The sequence below is a fragment of the Bison bison genome, unplaced genomic scaffold, assembly GCF_000754665.1.
Source record: "Bison bison bison isolate TAMUID 2011002044 unplaced genomic scaffold, Bison_UMD1.0 scf7180017864503, whole genome shotgun sequence".
Taxonomy (NCBI): Eukaryota; Metazoa; Chordata; class Mammalia; order Artiodactyla; family Bovidae; genus Bison; species Bison bison.
In genome coordinates, this window is record NW_011495061.1 from 4,380,798 (window position 1) to 4,403,591 (window position 22,794).

A 22,794-nucleotide genomic window follows, 5' to 3' on the forward strand; every position below is an offset into this window, starting at 1 on the left:
ACAGATTTCTCAAGAGGCAGATCAGGTGGTCTGGTATTCCCATCTCTTTCAGAATTTCCCACAGTTTATTGCGATCCACACAGTCAAAGGCTTTGGCGTAGTCCATAAAGCAGAAATAGATGTTTTTCTGGAACTCTCTTGCTTTTTCCATGATCCAGCAGATGTTGGCAATTTGATCTCTGGTTCCTCTGCCTTTTCTAAAACCAGTTTGAACATCTAGAAGTTCACGGTTCACCTATTGGAAAATTTTGAGCATTACTTTACTAGCATGTGAGATGAGTGCAATTGTGTGGTAGTTTGAGCATTCTTTGGCATTGCCTTTCTTTGGGGTTGGAATGAAAACTGACCTTTTCCAGTCCTGTGGCCACTGCTGAGTTTTCCAAATTTGCTGGCATATTGAGTGCAGCACTTTCACAGCATCATCTTTTAGGATTTGAAATAGCTCCACTGGAATTCCATCACCTCCACTAGCTTTGTTCGTAGTGATACTTTCTAAGGCCCACTTGACTTCACATTCCAGGATGTCTGGCTCTAGGTCAGTGATCACACCATCATGATTATCTGGGTCGTGAAGATCTATTTTGTACAGTTCCTCTGTGTATTCTTGCCACCTCTTAATATCTTCTGCTTCTGTTAGGTCCATACCATTTCTGTCCTTTATCGAGCCCATCTTTGCATGAAATGTTCCCTCGGTATCTCTAATTTTCTTTAAGAGATCTCTAGTCTTTCCCATTCTGTTGTTTTCCTCTATTTCTTTGCAATGATCGCTGTAGAAGGCTTTCTTATCTCTCCTGCTATTCTTTGGAACTCTGCATTCAGATGTTTTTTCCTTTTCTCCTTTGCCTTTCACTTCTCTTCTTTTCACAGCTATTTGTGTTTGCTTGGTTAAAACTAAATATGGATTCTTCAAGCTGAGAACGCCTTTGAAAAATAATTTCTATTTAAAATCCCCCTTGCCAATTATAGAATCCTATTTAAATCTAGAGAGGCCTCAATGATCAAATTTAATTGTATACCATCTTGTAAAATATCATTTGGAAAAGAAACTTCTCATCAACAGCATGTAATAGACAATAATATTGACAAGTCAGCAGTTCAGGGTACACTCTTAAAGGTACTACTTCCCTGCCTTGGTAAAGGAATAATTCAACTTTTGGAAACATTGTTAGTGTCTCAGAAAAGCTTTTGTTTATTTTTACTTTACTTGAGCCAGAGAAAAGATCATGAATCCTCTGTTTGACAATTAAGAAATCCAACCCAGACAGCACAGAAGAAACTCTATAAATTTCAGCTGACTCCTCTCACAGCCCGTCTTAGCAGATGGCTACTAGAATGAGATTTTGGACACTGACATTTCCCTGGAGTGGGAGACTGGGTTGTTGGGACTTTAACAACAGTTGAGAGATAGGAGATATGAAATCATGGTTTAGGCAAAGAATATCCGCCACCTACTTTGTACCATTACTTAAGGAGTTGTCCTCTGTCGCTACTTCCATTGCCTTTTTCCAAAGTGCTTATCATCTAGTTTGGTTATGGTAGCTGCCTCTGAACCAATTCCCTTCCTCCTATATACCTTCACGATGGTTATGATTAAGATTTTAGCTAATGTATTTTATTTATAGCATATTAATAATGTCAGACAAATTCTGTGTGGCAGTGTCCCTATCTCCGAATACAACCTTCCTTGGAGGATCAATGAACTTCTTCACTGGCCTATTCTCCAAGACTCTCAAACTCAGTGTTCCCTCACTGACTTCTTTGCAAAACTGTTTCTTCTCCAATGTTCCTTCTTCAATAAATGATAATGATAAATCTTTCTGAAGTTTAGTACTCCAACAAATTTGGGGTGATCCTCACTGCACACCCATCAAAATGGTCAGCTCCCCCCTCCATCCCTTTCCTTCTACGCATCACACATTGACCTCTTCCTATCTAAGTTTCTTTGGGTAGACCCTTAAACACTCCCTGGTAGATTATGATAAATCCATGCAGAGATTGCTTCCTTCATTTTTCCACTCTAAGGGAATTCAAACACTGCAGTCATCCAGATGTAGGGAGTGAGGTGTGGCACTGCTACAGTCTTTATTGGAGAGGATATACGTTGATATACATCTTCTCCTCCTAAGTTATAAATCAGCTAAGGAAATGACAAAAAGAGAAGATATATGGGAGAGCAAAATATTACCTGTATGAATCAAAGAGTTATATTAGAGAACAGGGTACATATGTATGAACACATATATTTTTGTGTCCTGAATCCGAGAATTTGACTCTCTTTCCTTCTCTGTCACTGGCAGTAATGGAAACAGACCTCCCCAATGAGTTTAGGCCTTTACCCATCAGCTATGGCATGACCAAGAGCAGTCAAGAACACTGAAGCCAGGCTCAGTCGCAAGAGAAAGGGTGAAGAAGGAGTGCTGAGATGGTTATGGGTTGAACTGTGTCCCTCCAAAATTCATATGTTGAATTCTAGCCACCAGTACCTCAGAATATAACCTTGAGTGGGAACAAGGTTCTTTCAGATGTAATTAAGATGAAGTCATATTGGAGCAGGCTGGGCCTCTAATCCAATATGACTGTTATCCTTCTTTTAAAAAGAACAATTTGGACACAGATAACAGACAGAAAGAACATCATGTGGAGATAAAGGCAGAAATATGGGTATGCTTCTACAAGTTAAGAAACTTCAGAGATTGCCAGCAAACGACCAGAAGCTAAGCATGAAGCACAGAGCAGATCTCCCAGCACTTGGAAGAAACCAACTCTCCTGTCACAGTCATCTTGGACTTATAGCTTCCAGAATTGTGAGACAATATGTTTCTGTTGCTTGGTCAGTTCAGTCACTCAGTCATGGCCGACTCTTTGCAACCTCATGGACTGCAACGCCAGGCCTCCCTGTCCATCACCAACTCCTGGAGCTTGTTCAAACTCATGTCCATCGAGTTGGTGATGCCATCCAACCATCTCATCCTCTATTGTTCCCTTCTCCTGCCTTCAGTCTTTCCCAGAATCCTGGTCTTTGCCAACGAGTCTTAATTCTGTTAAGAATTAAATCTTGATTTTGTTGCTTAAGATAGCTCATTTATTGTATTTTGGTACCACTGCCCTTACAAATGAATACAATCGCCTATCTAGTTTTCTGTTCAAAACCTACCATCAGCTAATTTATTCCTAGAGGAAGAAGAAGCAAAGGCTTAGATGTCAGGAGTGTTATGCTAGTGATGCCTCTCCAAAAGTTGGGGAAAATATATCAGGAATGGTAAAAAGTGTCTTTCCTAAACAGTGTGCCCAAAACTAAGGGTCAAGGACACCCCTGCAGGAACAATAAAAAAATCCTCTGCATAATTTTTTTGGGGAAGTTTCCTACTTATTATGGGTTGTAGATTGTTACATATTAATAAAAGGCAGGATTTGAACTTGGGGAAACTGTAAAAGATCCTGAATTGTTCTGATATTTAAATACAGTCTATATAAATTTCAGGAAGATGTTCATCTGATGTGGATTAGAATTTATGAAATTACTGACATTTCTGAGATTCCACAAAACACTTATCTGTAGTGGAGTGTTGGAGAAGACTGGAAGCAAAGGGCCAAGAGATAATTCCTTAGGGGTGAGGAAATCATTGTATATTGTGACTCAGTTGGTGGTTTCAAAAGTGTATACATTTGCCAAAAGTCATCAACCTGTATACCTAAATTGTGCATATGTAAATTATACCTCAATAAAGTTGCTATTTGGTGTTCTATAAGAGGATATTCTTTCTTTTTTCTGTTTTAATCTGAAGCCATAGAAGTGGTAAGACAGTATCATTATCTACCTACCCATGTAGGTCAATTGAGTTTCTTAATTATTTCTCAAAGCTATTCCCTCATCTAGGGTACCTCATCTGCTGCTGCTGCTGCTAAGTCGCTTCAGTTGTGTCCGACTCTGTGCGACCCCATAGATGGCAGCCCACCAGGCTCCCCCATCCCTGGGACTCTCCAGGCAAGAACACTGGAGTGGGTTGCCATTTCCTCCTCCAATGCATGAAAGTGAAAAGTGAAAGTGAAGTCGCTCAGTAGTGTCCAACTCTAGCGACCCCATGGACTGCAGCCTACCAGGCTCCTCCGCCCATGGGATTTTCTAGGCAAAAGTACTGGAGTGGGGTGCCATTGCCTTGACATACTCCTTTCCCGATTTGGAACCAGTCTACTGGTCCATGTCCAGTTCTAATTGTTGCTTCCTGACCTGCACACAGATTTCTCAGGAGCCATTTCTCAAGGTGGTCTGGTATTCCCGTCTCTTCAAGAATTTTCCAGAGTCTGTTGTGATCCACACAGTCAAAGGCTTTAGCATAGTCAATAATGCAGAAATAGATGTTTTTCTGGAACTCTTGCTTTTTCGATGATCCAACGGATGTTGGCAATTTGATCTCTGGTTCCTCTGCCTTTTCTAAATCCAGCTTGAACATGTGGAAGTTCATAGTTCACATACTGTTGAACCCTGGCTTGGAGAATATTGAGCATTACTTTAGTAGTGTGTGAGATGAGTGCAATTGTGTGGTAGTTTGAACATTCTTTGGAATTGCCTTTCTTTGGGATTGGAGTGAAAACTGACCTTTTCCAGTTCTTCTGGCCACGGTTGAGTTTTCCAAATTTGCTTGCATACTGAGTGCAGCACTTTCACAGAATCATCTTTTAGGATTTCAAATAGCTCAACTGGAATTCGATCACCTCTGCCAGCTTTGTTTGTAGTGATGCTTCTTAAGGCTCACTTGACCTCGTATTCCAGGATGTCTGGCTCTAGGTGAGTAATCACACCAGTGTGATTATCTGGGTCATGAAGATCTTTTTTGTATAGTTCTTTTGTGTATTCTTGCCACCTCTTCTTAATAGCTTCTGCTTCTGTTCGGTCCATATTATTTCTGTCCTTTATTGAGCCCATCTTTGCATGAAATGTTCCCTTGGTATCTCTAATTTTCTTGAAGAGATGTCTAGTCTTTCCAATTCTATTGTTTTCCTCTATTTTTTGCACTGATCACTGAGGAAGGCTTTCTTATCTCTCCTTGCTATTCTTTGGAACTCTGCATTCAAATGGGTGTATCTTTCTTTTTCTCCTTTGCATTTTGCTTCTCTTCTTTTCACAGCTATATGTAAGGCCTCCTCAGACAGCCATTTTGCTTTTTTGCATTTCTTTTTCTTGGGGATTGTCTTGATCCCTGTCTCCTGTACAATGTCACAAACCTGCATCCATATTTCATCAGGCACTCTATCAGATCTAGTCTCTTAAATCTATATCTCACTTCCACTGTATAACCATAAGGGATTTGATTTAGGTCATACCTGAATGGTCTAGTGGTTTTCCCCACTTTCTTCAATTTAAGTCTGAATTTGGCAATAAGGAGTTCATGATCTGAGCCATAGTCAGCTCTCGGTCTTGTTTTTGCTGACTGTATAGATCTTCTCCATCTTTGGCTGCAAAGAATATAATCAATCTGATTTTGGTGTTGACCATCTGGTGATGTCCATGTGTAGAGTCTTCTCTTGTGTTGTTGGGACAGGGTGTTTACTATGACCAGTGCATTCTCTTGGCAAAACCCTATTAGCCTTTGCTGTGCTTCATTCTCTATGCCAAGGCCAAACTGGCCTGTTACTCTAGGTGTTTCTTGACTTCCTACTTTTGCATTCCAGTTCCCTATAATGAAAAGGACATCTTTTTGGGGTGTTAGTTCTAAAAGGTCTTGTACGTCTTCATAGAACCATTCAACCTCAGCTCCTTCAGCATTACTGGTTGGGGCATAGACTTGGATTACCATGATGTTGAATTGTTTGCATTGGAAATGAACAGAGATCATTCTGTCATTTTGGGGATTGCATCCAAGTACTGCATTTCGGTCTCTTTTGTTGACTATAATGGCTACTCTATTTCTTCTAAGGAACTCCAGTTCTAAGAACTCCATTTCTACTTAACACCATACACAAAGATAAACCCTAAATGGATTAAAGATCTAAATTTGAGATCAGAGATGATAAAACTCTTAGAGAAAAACATAGGCAAAACAGCCCATGACATAAACCATCACAAGATCCTCTATGACTTATCTAGAAAGATGCTACTGATGAACCTACTTGCAGGGCAATAATGGACACACAGACATAGAGAACAGGTTTATGGACATGGTGGAGGAGAGAGGAAGGAGAGGGTGGGATGTTTGGTGAGAGTAACATGTAAATGTATTCATAACCATACATAAAAACAGATAGCCAATGGGAATTTGCTGTATGTCTCAGAGAACTCAAACTGGGGCTCTGTAACAACCTCGAGGGTTAGGATGGGGAGGGAGATGGAGGGTAGGTTCAAAAGGGAGAGAACATAGGTATACCGATGGCTGATTCATGCTGATGTTTTGCAAAAACCAACACAATATTGTAAAGCAATTATCCTTCAATTAAGAATAGATATGTTTTTTAAAAAAAAACATTTTAGAGGTTCTAGATGAGCTAATCTTCTTCCATAACGTATTCAATTTTATTCTGGCAGGAAAATAAAGCACTAGCTTGATCCCTCTGAGGAAATGAAAACATAGTGCCCAAAGGGGTCATTCAAATAAAAAAAGGACTGATGTCTCCAGGTACAGTATGATTCCTAAAGGTGAATCCTAATAGAAAGTGGTGGTGTTTCCAGTGTAGGTTGGGTGTTGTGCTTTGCTGGGGATGATCTATTTCTGGCTTGACCTTGTTCCTAGGATGTAGCAATTACTCCTAAGGTGTAGTATTTCAGGACTCCCAAAAGTATATGGTGCTGTGGGTCCCCTCTACCTTAAACAGCGTATATACCAAACTCTATGAAACCAATGCTGCAAAATGCCCAAATCTCTGCTAAGATCTTCAAGCTCTCATAAGCTGATTTACACTTGGTGCTTGATATCTCACAAACCCATGTACAACTTGGAAGTAGTCAAATTCCATAATGAGAAATTATACATAGAATTTCAGGCTCACTGCTCTACAGTTTTTGTTTTTCTTTTCCCTCACTAGTATCGTGGCCTCACAAGTCTTAGGCATCTTTGACCTCAAAGTTCTATGTATACCCCACCTCACTACCAAAAGCCCCAGGTTGTATCTTTTTGCTCTGTCTCTACTTCACATAATATCATTTGGCAAATGCATTTATTTGTGAGGCTCAAGAAAAGCTTTACTGGGGAAATGACATTTAAACTGAGACATGAAGGAAAAAAGGAGTTAACTGGTCATTGAAGGTTGGAAATGCAGTTGCAGAAACTTTGGTGGGTGGGTAAAAGTAGTAATGTGGGAGGTTGAACTAATTATCCTTAACCCAAATTACAGTGTCTGGTACAGAGCAAGCATTCAACTAGTATCTGTTGGTTAAACATTAATTCTAACCAATGAATTATTTATTTAGTGTCTCCTTTATTCCTAGCACTAGCTTATGAACTGAGGAAACAAAAGTTGAGCATGTTATGTATTTTTCACAACAATCAAAGAAATGTTTCTTAAAAACACAATGGTTTCCATTCAAATGGTATGATATAAAGTGCTAGTTGCCATGTTCTTTTTAACCTCTAAAACAATTTTAAGACTTTTAAAATAAAAATTTTACATGTTTAAAGTGTTCAGCCTGATGTTTTGACATACATATACATCGTGAATTGATAAATACAACCAAGCTAACGACTCGATGGACATGAGTTTGAGTAAGCTCTGGGAGTTGGTGATGGACAGGGAAGCCTGGCATGCTGTGATCCCTGAGGTCACAAAGAGTTGGACACAATTGAGTGACTGAACTGAACTGAACATATTCATCTCCTCACATCTTATCTTTTTTCGGTGTGAAAGGTGTAACTTAAATTGACGCTTAGAAAATTTCCACTGTAAAATACAGTGTTATGAACTATAGTTATAATATTACATTCCATCTCTAGAATTTATTCATCCTACATGACTGTAACTTTTTACCCTTTGACCAACACCTTCCCATTCCCCCTACCTCCCCAACGCTGGTAACTACTATTCTATTCTCTACTACTTTGAATTTAACTTCCTTTGTCTCCAGATACATCCATGTTGTCACAAATAGCAACATTTCCTTATTTTTTTTAATGACTGAATAACATTTCATTGTGTGAATATGCCATATCTATTGACCTGATCATGCGGTTTTAGCTTTCATTCTGTTTCTGTGATATATTACATTGATTTTTCATGTGTTAAACCAAACTTGCACCCCAGAGATAAACTCAATTTGGTCAAAATTGGGGGACTTAAATAATGAAATAAAAAGTTTAGATAATTATATGAGGAGTTAGAGATTTTTCACACTAGCAGGGAAATTTGTGAAAATGGAATGATGCAGTTTGTGAAATGGCTGGTCAGAGAACTCTAGCCAAACTTTAATTCAATGTTGAGCAAAGAATGAGAACCACAGACCCAATAGTCTCTGACACTACCTACAATCAATGAAACTGTGATGTGAATCCCAATTGCAAGCCATTTGGGAGCTCTTTTCACCAGTACTCACTCATACACAACTCCCTGCTTTGTCTCTTCAAAATTCTCTTTCCTTGCTAAGCTTTCTCCTATAAGTTTAACTTTGATTCTGAAATCTTCTTTCTATTCCACCTATCAGCTTCTCACAAAGTACATGATCTACCTTTCCATCTAAACCAAACCTAGCTATCCAAGGAGGGGCCTTCTCAGCTCTACTGAAGAGAAGTTGCTCACTTCCCAATTCTACAAACACCTGCACACAAGGTTGACATCCTCCTAGCCCCTCACCACATTGCTAAATCATTTACCAGCAATCTTCATGACATAATGTTTCACTTATTGACACCAATACTATCCAGCAATGAAACAATATACCACTTTTTCCTCAGAGTCCTTTACTAACCATCCAGTTTCTTCTCATTTATTAAGGACTTTGCCACCAGCCCCTTGATTCTTTCTCCCATCTCAGTCCCTGAGTCCAGCTACAACATCGGGAATGTCACTCACCATATGGATGTGCTATTAGACAATATGGCCTCAGATGTCCAGCCTTCCTACAGCCTCTCCCTTAGTTCAAGTGGCCTCAGATTCAGTTCTTTACAGCACCTTCCACTTCTGTGGTTTGCATAAATTCAAAGCTCTTTATCTTTGTCTATGCTCTAACTCAGCATTTCAGTTATTTGCCTTTTGAGGACTTGTGGAAGTCCATTATGAAATCATCTAGCATACTCCTTCCTTGGGGTTGAAAAGAGTAGCTCTTTGACAGGTATCTGTCTTATTCCTGGAATTTGACATGCTAAAAGTGCCTATTAGTTTTGAAGTAACTTTCATCACTTTATTTTTTCAGAAATTCATCCATTCCCACCTAGTTTCCTGATTTCTTTGAATAGAGTTAAACAAATATTTTCTCTTTTTTTCCTTGTATTTTTTAGTTTTTTAAAATTAATTTTCTCTGGGCATATACCCAGAGAAAACCATAATTCAAACGGACACATGCACCCCAATGTTCATTACAGCATGATTTACAGCAGCCAGGACATGGAAGCAATCTGAATATCCAGCAGAGGAATAAATAAAGAAGATGTGGTATACATAGTCAATAGAATATTAGTTATAAAACGGAACAAAATTGGGTCATTGGGAAGGACATGGATAGACCTAGAGACTGTCATACAGAGTTGAAGTAAGTCAGAAAAAGAAAAACAAATATAGTGCATTAACACATACTTGTAGAATCTGAAAAAAAAATTGGTATAGACAATCTTATCTACAAAACAGAAATAGAGAGACAGACAGAGAGAACAAATGTATGGATACCAAGGGGGAAAAGGCGATGGGGTGAATTGGGAGATTGGGACTGACATATATACACCACTGGTACATAGAAAATAGCTAACTAATGAGAACCTACTCTACTCAGTGCTCTGTGGAGACCTAAATGGGAAAGAAATCCAAAAGAAAGGGAGATGTTTGTATATGTATAGCTGTTTTACTCTGCTGTACAGTAGAAACTAACACTACATTGTGAAGCAACTATACTCCAATTTTTTTTATTTTGATTGGAGTATAGTTGTTTTACAAGGCTGTGTTAGTTTCTACTGTGCAGGTAATGAATCAGCCTACATATGCATATATCCTCTCCCTTTTAAAATTTCTCTCTATTGTGGTCTTTCACTCATTTCAACAGTAAATTTGTGTGTTTGTGCTTTCTCCTTTTTTGATTATGTAAATTACTGATCTTTCTCTTTCCTCTCTTTCTCCCTCTTTCACTCTCTCTTATCCTTTTTTAATATAATTTTCTTCCTTCTCCAAAGGAAACCAAAATTATGAAAATATAGTATTCCCAAATCATCTATACTTGAATAAAAAAAGAAAATACAATATTCTAAAACATTTTGATACGCTTACTACATACAGATATGCTTGTGTGTATGCATATACCTGGGCTTCCGTGATGGCTCAGATGATAAAGACTCCACCTGCATTGCAGAAGATCTGGATTTGACTCCTGGGCCTGGAAGATCCCTTGGAGAATGGAATGACTACCCACTCCATTATTCTTGCCTGGAGAATCCCATGGACGGAGGAGCCTGGTGGGCTACAGTCCATGGTGTTGTAAAGAGTCAGACCAACTGAGCGACTAAGCACGCGCGCACACACACACACACACACATGCATATATATGTATGTATACGTATGTATGTAATAAAATTTTTAAATATTTTGTTTAAAAATATTTTAAAACTACACCTAGTTTTTATGGCAGAAAAGGAGTAAGACCAGAGCATGTTAGCCATTAGAACACATTTTAATTGCTTTGTATAACAAAGTGATGATTTGTATTGGAAGTACTCCAGGTGAAGGCAAAAGAAGAGGGCAGCAGAAGATGAGATGGTTACATAGCATCACCGACTCAATAGACATGAATTTGAACCAACTCTGGGAGACAGTGAGGACAGAGGAGCCTGGTGTGCCACAGTCCGTGGAGTTATCGACTGAACAAAAATAACTTCACTTTCTCTACTTTTATTTATCAAAGCTTGCACTATAAAAATTTTAGAAGTGTTGAGGGATCTTTTATTTACTACCTAAGGGGAAAACCTACATATGTTGCCTAATACTTTCTTTAGGGCTGTTTGCATTTCTTTGTTTCTTAGACTGTAAACAATGGGATTAAGCAGAGGTGTCAGCACTGTATATGTCACAGCCATCAGCATATCTTCACGGAATGAGTCACTGTTCTTGGGCCTCAAATAGACAAAGCCAGCAAATCCATAGTGTGTGCACACCACAGTGAGGTGGGAAGAGCAAGTTGAGAAGGCCTTATACCTCCCCTTGGCTGAAGGCATCTTCATAACTATGGACCCAATGAAGACATAGGAAATCATAATTAAAATAAAGCTGCCCACCAACACAAAGGCAGTGAAGGCAAGAAGAATCATTTTCTGAAAAATGGTGTAATCACAGGCAAGGGAGACTACAGGTGTAATGTCACAAAAAAAATGCTGGATGATGCTGGAGTCACAGAAAGACAAGTTGAATACTATGAGGACGATGCACAGTGACACCACAACCCCAGTGATGCAAGAAGCCATCATCAGCTGAAAGCAGATCTTCCGGGTCATGAGGATGGAGTAGTGCAGTGGGTTGTGAATAGCAGTGTAACGGTCATAGGACATGGCGGCCAAGATGAAGCAGTTGTTGGTTCCTACGCCAAAGAAGAAAAACATCTGTGTGGCACACTCAGGAATAGAAATGGACTTACTGTCTGATAGCAAGTCCACCAACATGCGAGGGATGACTACCACAGTGGTACAGGTTTCTGAAAAGGAGAGGCCACAGAGGAAAAAGTACATGGGAGTGTGAAGGTTGTGACTGAGCTTGACGGCCAGCATTACGGATGTGTTTGCGGCTAGGATGGTCACATGGGAGAAGAAAACCATCACAAAGAGGAGATCCTGCAGGTCTGAGAAACTGGAAAATCCCCACAGAAGGAAGGTGCTCACTGTGGTATGATTGCCCATTCTCTTGGTATATGTAGCAACTCTCCTCCAAAGGTACAGAGGTTCCTGGGGTTAAGACTCTGATAAGACTGCTGAAAGTACTGATGCCCTTAATCATAGACACTGACAAGACAACTCTTAACAAGAAAGCCTGAGAAATGGAAGTTAAATGTAGTTGGCTTAATTCTACGTTAGGACTTAGAGTGATGAAGAAAAGGATTCTCATAGGAGAGTATATATAAATTCCATAGAGTAGGCCCAAATATATATTCTAGGAGCTCCCTAATTTATCACCCCTTTCCAGCTTCTACAATCAGAATCTTCAGGAATGAGAGAAATACAGAAAATGTTTATTTTCTCACTTACAAGAGTATGAGGAATAAAGGATATAAAATGTTTTATGCGTGGTCTAATTATAACTTGGCATAGAGAAGTACTTAACAATGTTGACTGAATCAATATTAAAGAGAAGTAAGGAAAAACTTTTGAATAGCTTCCAAACATTCTTGGAAAATAATTCTATCCTTAGAGGTGCTCTGGAGGAGGCAGTGGCTGCCTGGCTGACTATTATGTCAGTGAATGGACTTAAGAATGAGTGGACTTTCAAATTTATGCCAGTTTGAAGTGTATGCTAATTTTCTGTACATAACTATGAGCTGAAGCAGAGTTGTTCAATAATTGTCTGTCATTCAGGCAGATCATGAAAGCAAAATGATCACGGAGACTATTCTAATCCTGGATGGCTCATCTGGTTCATGATGTTCTGATCAATTCTTGAGCTTTCAGGAAAACTTCCAGGATAAAGCTAACTGATGTACTGGTGGACAGGGCTTCTTTGCAGCATAGTTCTTATAAGAACTCAACTATCTCACGTTGTCTTTATCAGTTGTTAAAATATCTACTATGTGTTTGAGATTACAGCATGAAGGTAACATACAGATGTTCCAAATAATATGGAGCTTGGTTTCAGGCACTGTTTAGGGAATGAAAGAAAAAGAGTGAGAAGACATTGGTGTGGAGTTGTAGACTGGAGACAGACTGGTAGAAACACACTGGGAAGTATTTTTGCAGGATCCACAAAGCTTGAAGAAAAGAGAAAATATATCATTATCTGCAATGTTTGTGTGTTGTTTAAGTACTGAATTACTGGGCAAAAAATATACAAGGCAGTGATGTAGGTAACCAGTATTTACTCATAATTTCCAATACACTGGAAAAAATTCCATGTGTTTTTCTCACTAGATTTCTCCCAAAAATTATGTATGGTAGTATTTCAATCCTGATGTTACAAAAATTGAAACCAAGGTATGGGTTGCTTAATTGACTATCTAAAGTCAATACATTGATTCCAAAAATATTTAGTTACTGTATACAATGTGTTAATCAATTCTTAAATGGGAAATATAATACAGGATAAGACACATATGACCTTTCCTATCTCAGATAGAGAAAAATGCCATGAAGAGAATTAAAGGAAAGTGATATGGAAGTGAGGGACTGGGTGGCTCCATTGGACTATAGAGTCAGGAAAGCCCTTTCTATGGAACTGACGTTTTGTGATTAGAATGTGGTAAGCATGCCCCATATAAGATCTAGGGGTAAAACATGATACATGCAGGAAACAGCTACTGCAAGGATCCTATGGTGAGAATGAGCTTGACAGGCTTAAAAAATATCTAGATATCCAACACATCCAGAGTGGGTTCCCTGGTGGCTCAAATGGTAAAGAATCTGCCTGCAATGCAGGAAACCTGGGTTCAGTCCCTAGGTCTGGAAGATCCCCTGGGGAAGGGAATGGCAACCCACTCCAGAATTCCTGCCTGGAGAATTCCATGGACAGAGGAGACTGGTGGACTATACTCCATGGGGTTGCAAAGAGTGACTGAGCGACTAACACACACACACACACCCCAGTATGCCTGGAGAATTCCAGGCAGGCTACAGTCCATGGGGTCACAAAGAGTCAGGTGTGATTCAGTGACTAACGCTTTCTAATGTACCCAGAACACCTCTGTCATATAGCCTCTTAAATACCTTACAGGATAAATAGTAGTATTGTGTCCATATTTGAGATAAGAAAACTATAGTCCAGAGAGTTACTTAATTGTGAAAGTGATAAAGTTTGCTAAAGGAGGAGCTGACATTTATGCCCAGACAGAGTTACTCAGGTGTAGATCTCCTTAACTAGTGGGTTAAAAAGTGTTCTTTGCGAGTGCAAGTGCCCTCGCATGGCACTCAAGATTTACCTGTCCATCTCATCTTCTGCCACTAAATTCCTCTATGTGAAAAGCATCCCATTCTCCCCCAAGCATGGAGAGCTCCTTGGTGGCTCTCCTACTGTATACACATATACACACTGTTTCTCTAATTGCAACGTTCTCCCTCTATGCTTCTTAAACCACAGTCTTTGTTCCAAACCCAGTTTAAATGTCACCTCCCTAAATGTAAATTGGTGCAACCATGTGGAAAGCAGTATAGAAATTTCTCAAAAAACTAAAAATAGAACTGCAATATGACCCAACAACTCCACTCCTAGGTATATACTCCAAAAAACAAAAATGCTAATTTGAAAAGACATATGCAACCCAGTGTTCATAGCGGCACCATTTATAATAGCCAAGATATGGAAGCAACCTAAACATCCATCAACAGATGAATGGATAAGAAGATGTGGTATGTGTGTGTGTGTGTGTATATATATACATATATATACACACACACACAATGGAATACTATTCACTAATAAAAAAGAATGAAATAATGTCATTCACAGCATGTGCTAAGTGAAGTAAGTCAGAAAGAGAAAGACAAAGGACTTCCTTGATGATGCAATGAATAAGAATCGCCTGCCAATACAGGAAGCACGGGTTTGATCCCCGGTCAGGGAAGATTCCACATGTCTCAGAGCAACTAAGCCTGTGTGCCGCAACTACCGAGCCTGTGCTCTAGAGCCTGCCCACTGCAACTACTGAGCCCATGTACCACAGCTACATAAGCCTGCACACTCTAGGGCCTGTGAACCACAACTAATGAGCCCCTGTGCCACAGCTACTGAAGCCCATGCACCCTGGAGCCAGCAAGTCACAACCACTGAGCCCTGTGCTCTACAAGAGAAGCCGCTGCATTGAGAAACCGCGACTAGAGAGTAGCTCCACTCTCCACAGCTAGAGAAATCCTGCGTACAGCAACAAAGACCAGTGCAGCCATTAAGAAATAAATAAAGACCCAGTGCAGCCATAAAGAAATAAATAAAGCATGTCCAAAAAAAGAGACAAATATCATATGATATCACTTACAGGTAGAATTTTTTTAAAAGATACAAATGAACTATTTATGAAAAAAAAATAGACTCACAGGTATAGGCACAGAAAACAAACTTATGGTAGCCAAAAAGGGAGGAATAAATTAGGAGTTTGGGATTAACAGATACACACTATTATATATAAAAATAGATAAACACAAAGACCTACTGTATAACACAGAGAATTATATTCAGTATCTTGCAGTAACTCATAATGGGAAAGAATCTGAAGCTGTACACCTGGAACTAACTCAATATTGTAAATAAACTATAGTTTAATGTTTAAAAAGACAAGCAAAATAATAGGGAATTAGAAATGAAATTAGTTAAATAAATGCAAGACTCAGCAAAGAAAAAAAACATACAAAACTATTTAATATATGCCTGTTTAATGAATAAAGTATATTTCATATTCTACCTTGGCCCCATGCCCCCAAATCCCTCTAAATTCTAGGAATGGTTTGCTTGGAACAAAGCAAAAAGGATTATTGCTTTCTGACCTGGACAATATACTTCACTTTCTGTGGCATCAAATAAGACACAGTTGCCATAACTGCTCCTGGTGGCATTAGTGGTAAAGAACCCACCTGCCAATGCAGGAGACATAGAATAAATAGCAGGTTTGATCCCTGGGTTGGGAAGATCCCCTGGGGGAGGGCATGGCAACCCACTTGTTTTCTTGCCTGGAGAATCCCATGGACAGAGGAGCCTGGTGGGCTATAGTCCATGGGGTCGCAAAGAGTCTGATACAACTGAAGCAACTTAGCACACACACACACATGCTCCTATAGTAAGGGAGCATATCAGAATCACCAAGGGAGCCTTCTTGAAAGTTACATGACCTCACTCACATCCATCCCAAGTTTCTGTTAGGTCTTTCCAAGAAGAGGAAAAAAAAAAAAAAAACTAGAAAAAAGTTGGCATGTCCAGGGTTTGATAAACTCCCACTGTGACTCTGTTACTTCCTTTTTCCATTTACATTCATGAAACCTACTTTTCTCATAACACTCAAGGGAGCTAGTGATTGAAAACATGTCAATATGACAATATTCCCATTATTTCTGGTCACTCTCCAAGGGACAGAATTTGAAGGAGTTCTTTTCTGGCCCAGCATTTTGTGATAAATTTATCCTCCTTGGGCTAGACCACTTCTATAGACATAAAGGGACAAAACTGATTTATTTACCTGAAAAACCAATTTCGCAGTTTGTCCATTACCCATCCTTGCAGAGAGATCTAGCGGATTTAGTAAGTCTAATTTCTTTGGGATGGCAGTGAGACTTGCAGAAATTTTAAGGTTCTTTCTTAAGTTACCTTTCAGACTCTCTTGTTTCATCACCATATCAAAATCCTGGACAATGAACCCTGTAAACCAATATAACTCCCAAGAGGTACATCAAAACCATAGCCAGCCTGGGGGCTACTGGAACCACTATGTCACTCATCGTTCCCTTCCAGGCTGAACTAGAGGAATTTTCTGGCAGTTCCACTTAATTTCTGTTCATGGGGTAGCATTGAAAGCTGGAAAAACAGTAAATATTTACCATCAAGTCTTTAGAAAAATGCATTTAACTTTCTTCCAACCCAACTAAAATGAAAGTCAACTTTGAATCAGTTTTTCTATAATTTTCAGGAAAGATACCAATATTTTAAATGAGAAGATCAAGGAGTATGCTTTATTGAGTAATAGATATGCATTTTGATAGAAAATTTAACAAAATTTACACAATTCAAGTTTCATGATGCTTATGCTTTTTCTAGTTATAAATGACTTTTGTAGATAGATGAAAATTTATTTCCTTGCTTCTTTCAATAAGCCTATATATTAGACCCACCAAAGGAATGCTTGATGTGTTACATAAATCACATTTAATTATGAAGCCAAATGGCCATACTGTGTAGCCAAAGGAAAAATGGAGATGCAGGAGGAAAACACAAAAAATTCAATTGCCAGTGGTTTACAGTAAAATTTACAATTAAATAATGGAAATGACATAGGGATTTTATCCATGTTTTTCTTTACTCTTTCCTGATTAACTGTATTGATAGAATGAAATCACTTAATTAGCCTTGAGATTAGATCTAGAATTATACAGGAGTGTATTTTTGTAAAGGGATAGTTGATAGAGAAGTTAGAAAGGCTTGTGATCAAATCCAACCTCTGCTTCTATTACTTACAAAAGAGCATAGTTCAAAGTCCCTAATGAGCGCTTCTCTCCTCTGTAAATGGCCTTAAATATACCTCCTTGCCCAGTGACAATGTTGCACATATAGACCTATCAGATGATAAGTACCCAGTTCCTGCTAGTTCATTTACTAAAACATCATGTGTAGGTGCTCAGCAATACTGACCTGTTCACACGTGGCCTTGTAATGTGGTACCTACTCTTCTGCTGAGTTGGCTGTGTGAAGTCAGTCTTTCTCCGCACACTTCACTTTGGTCTCAAGTTTGCAAACTGTTCTCAGTTTGCAGCTTTCTAACCTTCTCTCATTGCTGTTGTCCATGTAGAATAGCAAAACAACAGTATTTATCTCCAGTCCAATTTAACTCTTAGTATTTTCAGTATCTTCTATTAACACATACATCTACTTATTTATTATTAGTGGATAGAGCACAATGTTTATGGAAAATAAAAATATAAAATAAAATCCTACCTTAATGCCAAAGAGGAATCACTGCCAATCTGTTAAAAAGAAGAAAACATTAAGTTGAATGAGGAAGTCATGGCTCACTTACATCTTTCTACAGTTTTTTTTCTAACATCATTTAGGGGTAAATTTTTAGGCCACTTTGCCCTTTGAATGTCTGTGATGCATTAACTCTATACCTGAAATTACAAAGTGTCTTATAATAATATTGTGGAGTCTTCTCTATTCCTCATGGCTGGAGCTAAGTTTCATGCACATTCTAATAAGAATTCTATGGTCACCTGAGACCATTGCCCCTTGACACTACTTGGGAGTTCCTTCCTTTCCATTAAATACCAGGAAGATTGTTCTCTGTGGACCCAGAACTCATTGTGAAATTCACAAAACATTGTTTTTATTCTGAGGTAGCATCTTGATTATTCAATAAAGTATGTTCTTATTTGTTTGAAAAAAAAATCAAGTAACTGAAATTCAACTTCTTCAAATATATTTTGGGATGTGGATGATTATATCATATATTTTTTTTAAGTCCTTCTTAATACCAAGTCCCACAGGCATTCTGTTCTATATACAATGCTAGGGAGAGGCCAATCATGTAGGGTATTGCCTCGGGAATCAGTCAGAAGAAAGATGGAAAAGAAAAAGAACACACAGAATGATTCTGGTGACAGCATTCTCATGAAGTAAATCTTCTCTAGAAGGCCTTGCTGAAGAGGAAAATCCATTGTAATTGAAATCTCCATTTACTGCAGTGCCATTCAAAATTTTTTCCAGTACTTCATGAAAATTTGAAGACATAAAGTCATTCTGAAAAAATTATACTCTTAGCATTTGTATATACACTACCTAGAGAATTTGTAGTATCTACTGTTGTATAAGAAAGAGTTGCAGGGAAGAGCCAATTCTGACTCCATGACGGATCTGTTTCACTGATTTTAGCCTTTGTTTTTTGCTTTTTTTGTTACTATAATCATACCTAATGTCTGCTTCAGGGAACCCTGTTCTTCCTCCTGACTGATTTTTTAATTATAATTTTAAAAAATTTTTAATTGGAGTAAAATTGCTTTAAAACGTTGTGATGGTTTCTGCCATACAACAATGCAAATCAGCCATAATTATCTCCCCCTTGAGCCTCTTTCCCCTCCTCCCACTCCACTCCTCTCAGTCATCCTAGAGTGCCTGGCTGGACTCCTTGTGTTATACAGTAACATATCACCAGTTATCTATTTTACATATGTATTATATGTATCTTTATGCTACTTTCTCCATTCGTCCCACTCTCTCCTTCCCCCACTGGGTCCATAAGACTGTTCTCTATAGTTGCCTCTTCATTCCTTCCCAGCAAATAGGCTCATCAGTTCTATTTTTCTAGATTCCATACACACGTGTTAATATGGAATACTTGTTTTTCTCTTTCTGACTTACTCCACTCTGTAAAACAGGTTCTAGGTTCATCTACCTCACTAGAACTGACTCAAATTTGTTCTTTTATTTTTAAATGGCTGAGCATTTGGCGTGCTGCAATTCATGCGGTTGCAAAGAGTTAGACATGACTAAGCGACTGAACTGAACTGAATATTAGAGAAAAACATAAGCAGTACACTCTTTGACATAAATCACAGCAAGATTCTCTTTGTGTGATTGTTAAACTAAAAGTGCCTTTGTTTGGCTCACAGGGAGATAATCTGACCCTGCCCACCTGTGAATGACTATAAGAATTAGTTCAGTTCAGTTGCTTAGTCATGTCCAACTCTTTGTGACCCCATGGACTGCAGCACACCAGGCCTCCCTTTCCATCACCAACTCCTGGAGCTTGCTCAAACTCATGTCCATTGAATCAGTGATGCCATCCAACCATCTCATCCTCTGTTGTCCCCTTCTCCTCACGCCTTCAAACTTTCCTAGCATCAGGATCTTTTCAAATGAGTCAGTTCTTCTCATCAGGTGGCCAAAGTATTGGAGTTTCAGCTTCAGCATCAGTCCTTCCAATGAATATTTGGGACTGATTTCCTTTAGGATAGACTGGTTGGATCTCCTTGCAGTCCAAGGGACTCTCAAGAGTCTTCTCCAGCACCACAGTTCAAAAGCATCAATTCTTCAGCACTCAGCTTTCTTTATAGTCTAACTCTCACATCCATACATGACTACTGGAAAATCAAAGCTTTGACTAATTATAAGAATAAAGAGATTAATACATCCCCTCCCCAAGGTTGGCCATTCCAGGAGATATTTGCAAGATAATGGCCTTTTTACTTTACTTTCTCAACTCATCCTACTCTCTCTGGCATCTAGGCTCCCTACAAGATGGTTATTTTGAGAAGAATCTGGCATCTAGACCACCCCCCAACAAGATGGTTGTTTTGAGACATTAGTCTACCATCTTCTTGGTCAGCCAGCTTTCCAAATAAAGCCATATTCCTTACCTCAACACCTTGTCTCTTTATTGACATGTCATACAGATGTATTGGCCTGTCATGCAGTGAGCATAGCAAGCTTGAACTCAATAATAAACATACCACAGAACTTAGTGGACTTAACTAAATTCATGTAGACATGGCTCAACAGGGATAATAGAAACATTGGCTATCTTGTTCATTATCAGATCTGGCTGCTTATACTGGCTGTTGTCTAAGATCTTAAATGGGGATTCAGCATTTCTGCATATGCATGGTGATGGGTTCTGTAGGTGAGCATTTCATGAGAGCCAAGTGGACACCATACCACCTTTTATTCTCTATTGCACTTGCACTGCATTCTTTTCATTCAGACATCTTTGAAGTACTATCTAGTTTTAGGACATTTACATAGATTCAAACTCTTGATGGGGCAGTGACAAAGTTCTGGAAGAGCATCTGAAACCGGAATTACTGCTATCTTTATTTCGGGAGACACATTATGCCATCCATTAATATTTTATTATCTTTGGTTTGTCTCATCTTCTTGTACTTTATCCATCTATTAGTTCATCTGATTTTATGACACACGTCAAAGAAAATCACAGGTATCAGTACACTTCCTCATAAGTACTGTTTTACTCATATCAATAACTAGAGTTCAATACTTGTTACAAGTTATGCTTTATGCAATTTTACAGAAATTTACATAAAGTGAAATATGCTAATCTTAAGTATATAATCAATATATATTGGTGAATACATTAAGCTGTGTAACTCAAACACCTCTCATCATATAGAACACTACATCAGCCCAGGAAATTTCCCCATTCCCCATTCCCCATACTCTCAAGTTAGTCGGAGATCCCCCATATAGAGGTATTCATTATTCTGATGATTTTTTTTCACCCAGGCTTAGTTTTGCAGGTTCTAGAATTTCATACAAATGGAATCATACAGTATGCCCCATTGTTTTGTAAGGCTTCCAGGCTGTTTCTTTTCCCAGTATATACAAAGGCAACTGATTTTTTTTTTTCATATTTGGTGGTATTTATTAGTTCTCTGTCCAAAATGGAACAATAAACTTGACAAAACTGTCACATAGTCATCAGAAACCAGCCACCGATCTCAGCCAAGCTCACCTGACGTCTCTATGTAATTAATTAGTACTCAACAGCTGGTGGCAAAAGGAAAGGACCACTTTCACGTGGAAGGACAAGCCAAGACAAGACCACTAGTGTCTGTGAGGCATGGAAGACAGCTGATTTTTGTATGTTGATTTTATATCTTGAAACTTTACTAAATTAACATTAATTCTAACAGATTTTTTGTGGAGTCTCTAGTATTTTCCACATATAAGGTCACACCACCTGAAAATAGAGACAATTTTACATTTTCCTTTTCAATTTGGATGCCTTTTAAAATTTATGTTTTAAATTTTGTCTAATTTCTCTTGATAGAACTTAAAGGATTATAAGTTGAAAGGAATTGGTATGAATAGGCATCCTTGACTTTTTCCTGATATTAGAGGAAAAGCTTTCAGTTTTTCACTGGTGAGTATGATTTTAGCTGTGGGCTTGTCATATGTAACCTTTCATTATGTTGAGCTACATTGCTTCCATACATAATTTGTTGAGAGTTTTAGATCATGAAAAGATGTTGAATTTTGTGAATGCTTTTTCTGCATCTATGGAGATGATACAATTTTTATCCTGCATTCTATTAATGTAGTGTATCACATTATCAATCAATAAAATGAAAAGGCAACCTATGGAGTGGGAGAAATGCTTGCTAACCATATATCTGATAATGTACCAAATATTATAAGGAAATCATAAATCAGAGCACTTCCCTGGTGGCTCAGTTGCTAAGGAATCTGCCTGTAATGCAAGAGACCTGGGTTTGATCCCTGGATTGGAAAGAATCCCTGGAGAAGGGCATGGCAACCCACTCCAGTATTCTTGCCTGGAGAATCCCCATGGACAGAGGAACCTGGAGGGCTATAGTTCATGGGGTCACAAAAAGTCGAACATGACTGAGTGACTAAGTACATAAATCAGTAGAAAAATAAAATTAAATAACTTGATTAAAATGTCATTAAAGGAATGAATAGGCATTTCTCCACAGAAGATATACAAATAGCCAACAGCATTATGAAAAGGTGCTTAATATCATTAATCATCAGGAACGTGCAAAGTAAAACTACAATGAGATACCACCTCAAATCTTGAATGGTCAGGGCACTCAAGATAGCTGTTCTCTTGTTCTCTGTACATCCTCTGTTGGATCAGTGTCTGCCTCACCTACACCCTACTCATAAGACTGACCTTCTTGTGTACTTGCCCCAGGCTAAGGTTACTACTTAATATTCGATGTTTAGTATTCAGTTCAGTCGCTCAGTCGTGTCTGACTCTTTGCGACCCCATGAATTGCACGTGTCCGACTCTTTGCGACCCCATGA

At 38.7% G+C, this 22,794-nt stretch overlaps 1 protein-coding gene across 1 annotated transcript; it reads right to left on the reverse strand.

Annotated features, from left to right (window-relative positions):
- Positions 1–11,075: 11,075 nt before the first annotated feature.
- Positions 11,076–18,269, reverse strand: LOC104980595 (olfactory receptor 10J4-like). Its single transcript, XM_010829363.1, has 3 exons — positions 18,222–18,269; positions 12,176–12,261; positions 11,076–11,907 (listed from the first exon to the last, which is right to left on the reverse strand). Exons 1-3 carry the CDS (start codon positions 18,267–18,269, stop codon positions 11,076–11,078), a joined length of 966 nt encoding a protein of 321 aa, XP_010827665.1.
- Positions 18,270–22,794: the final 4,525 nt, after the last annotated feature.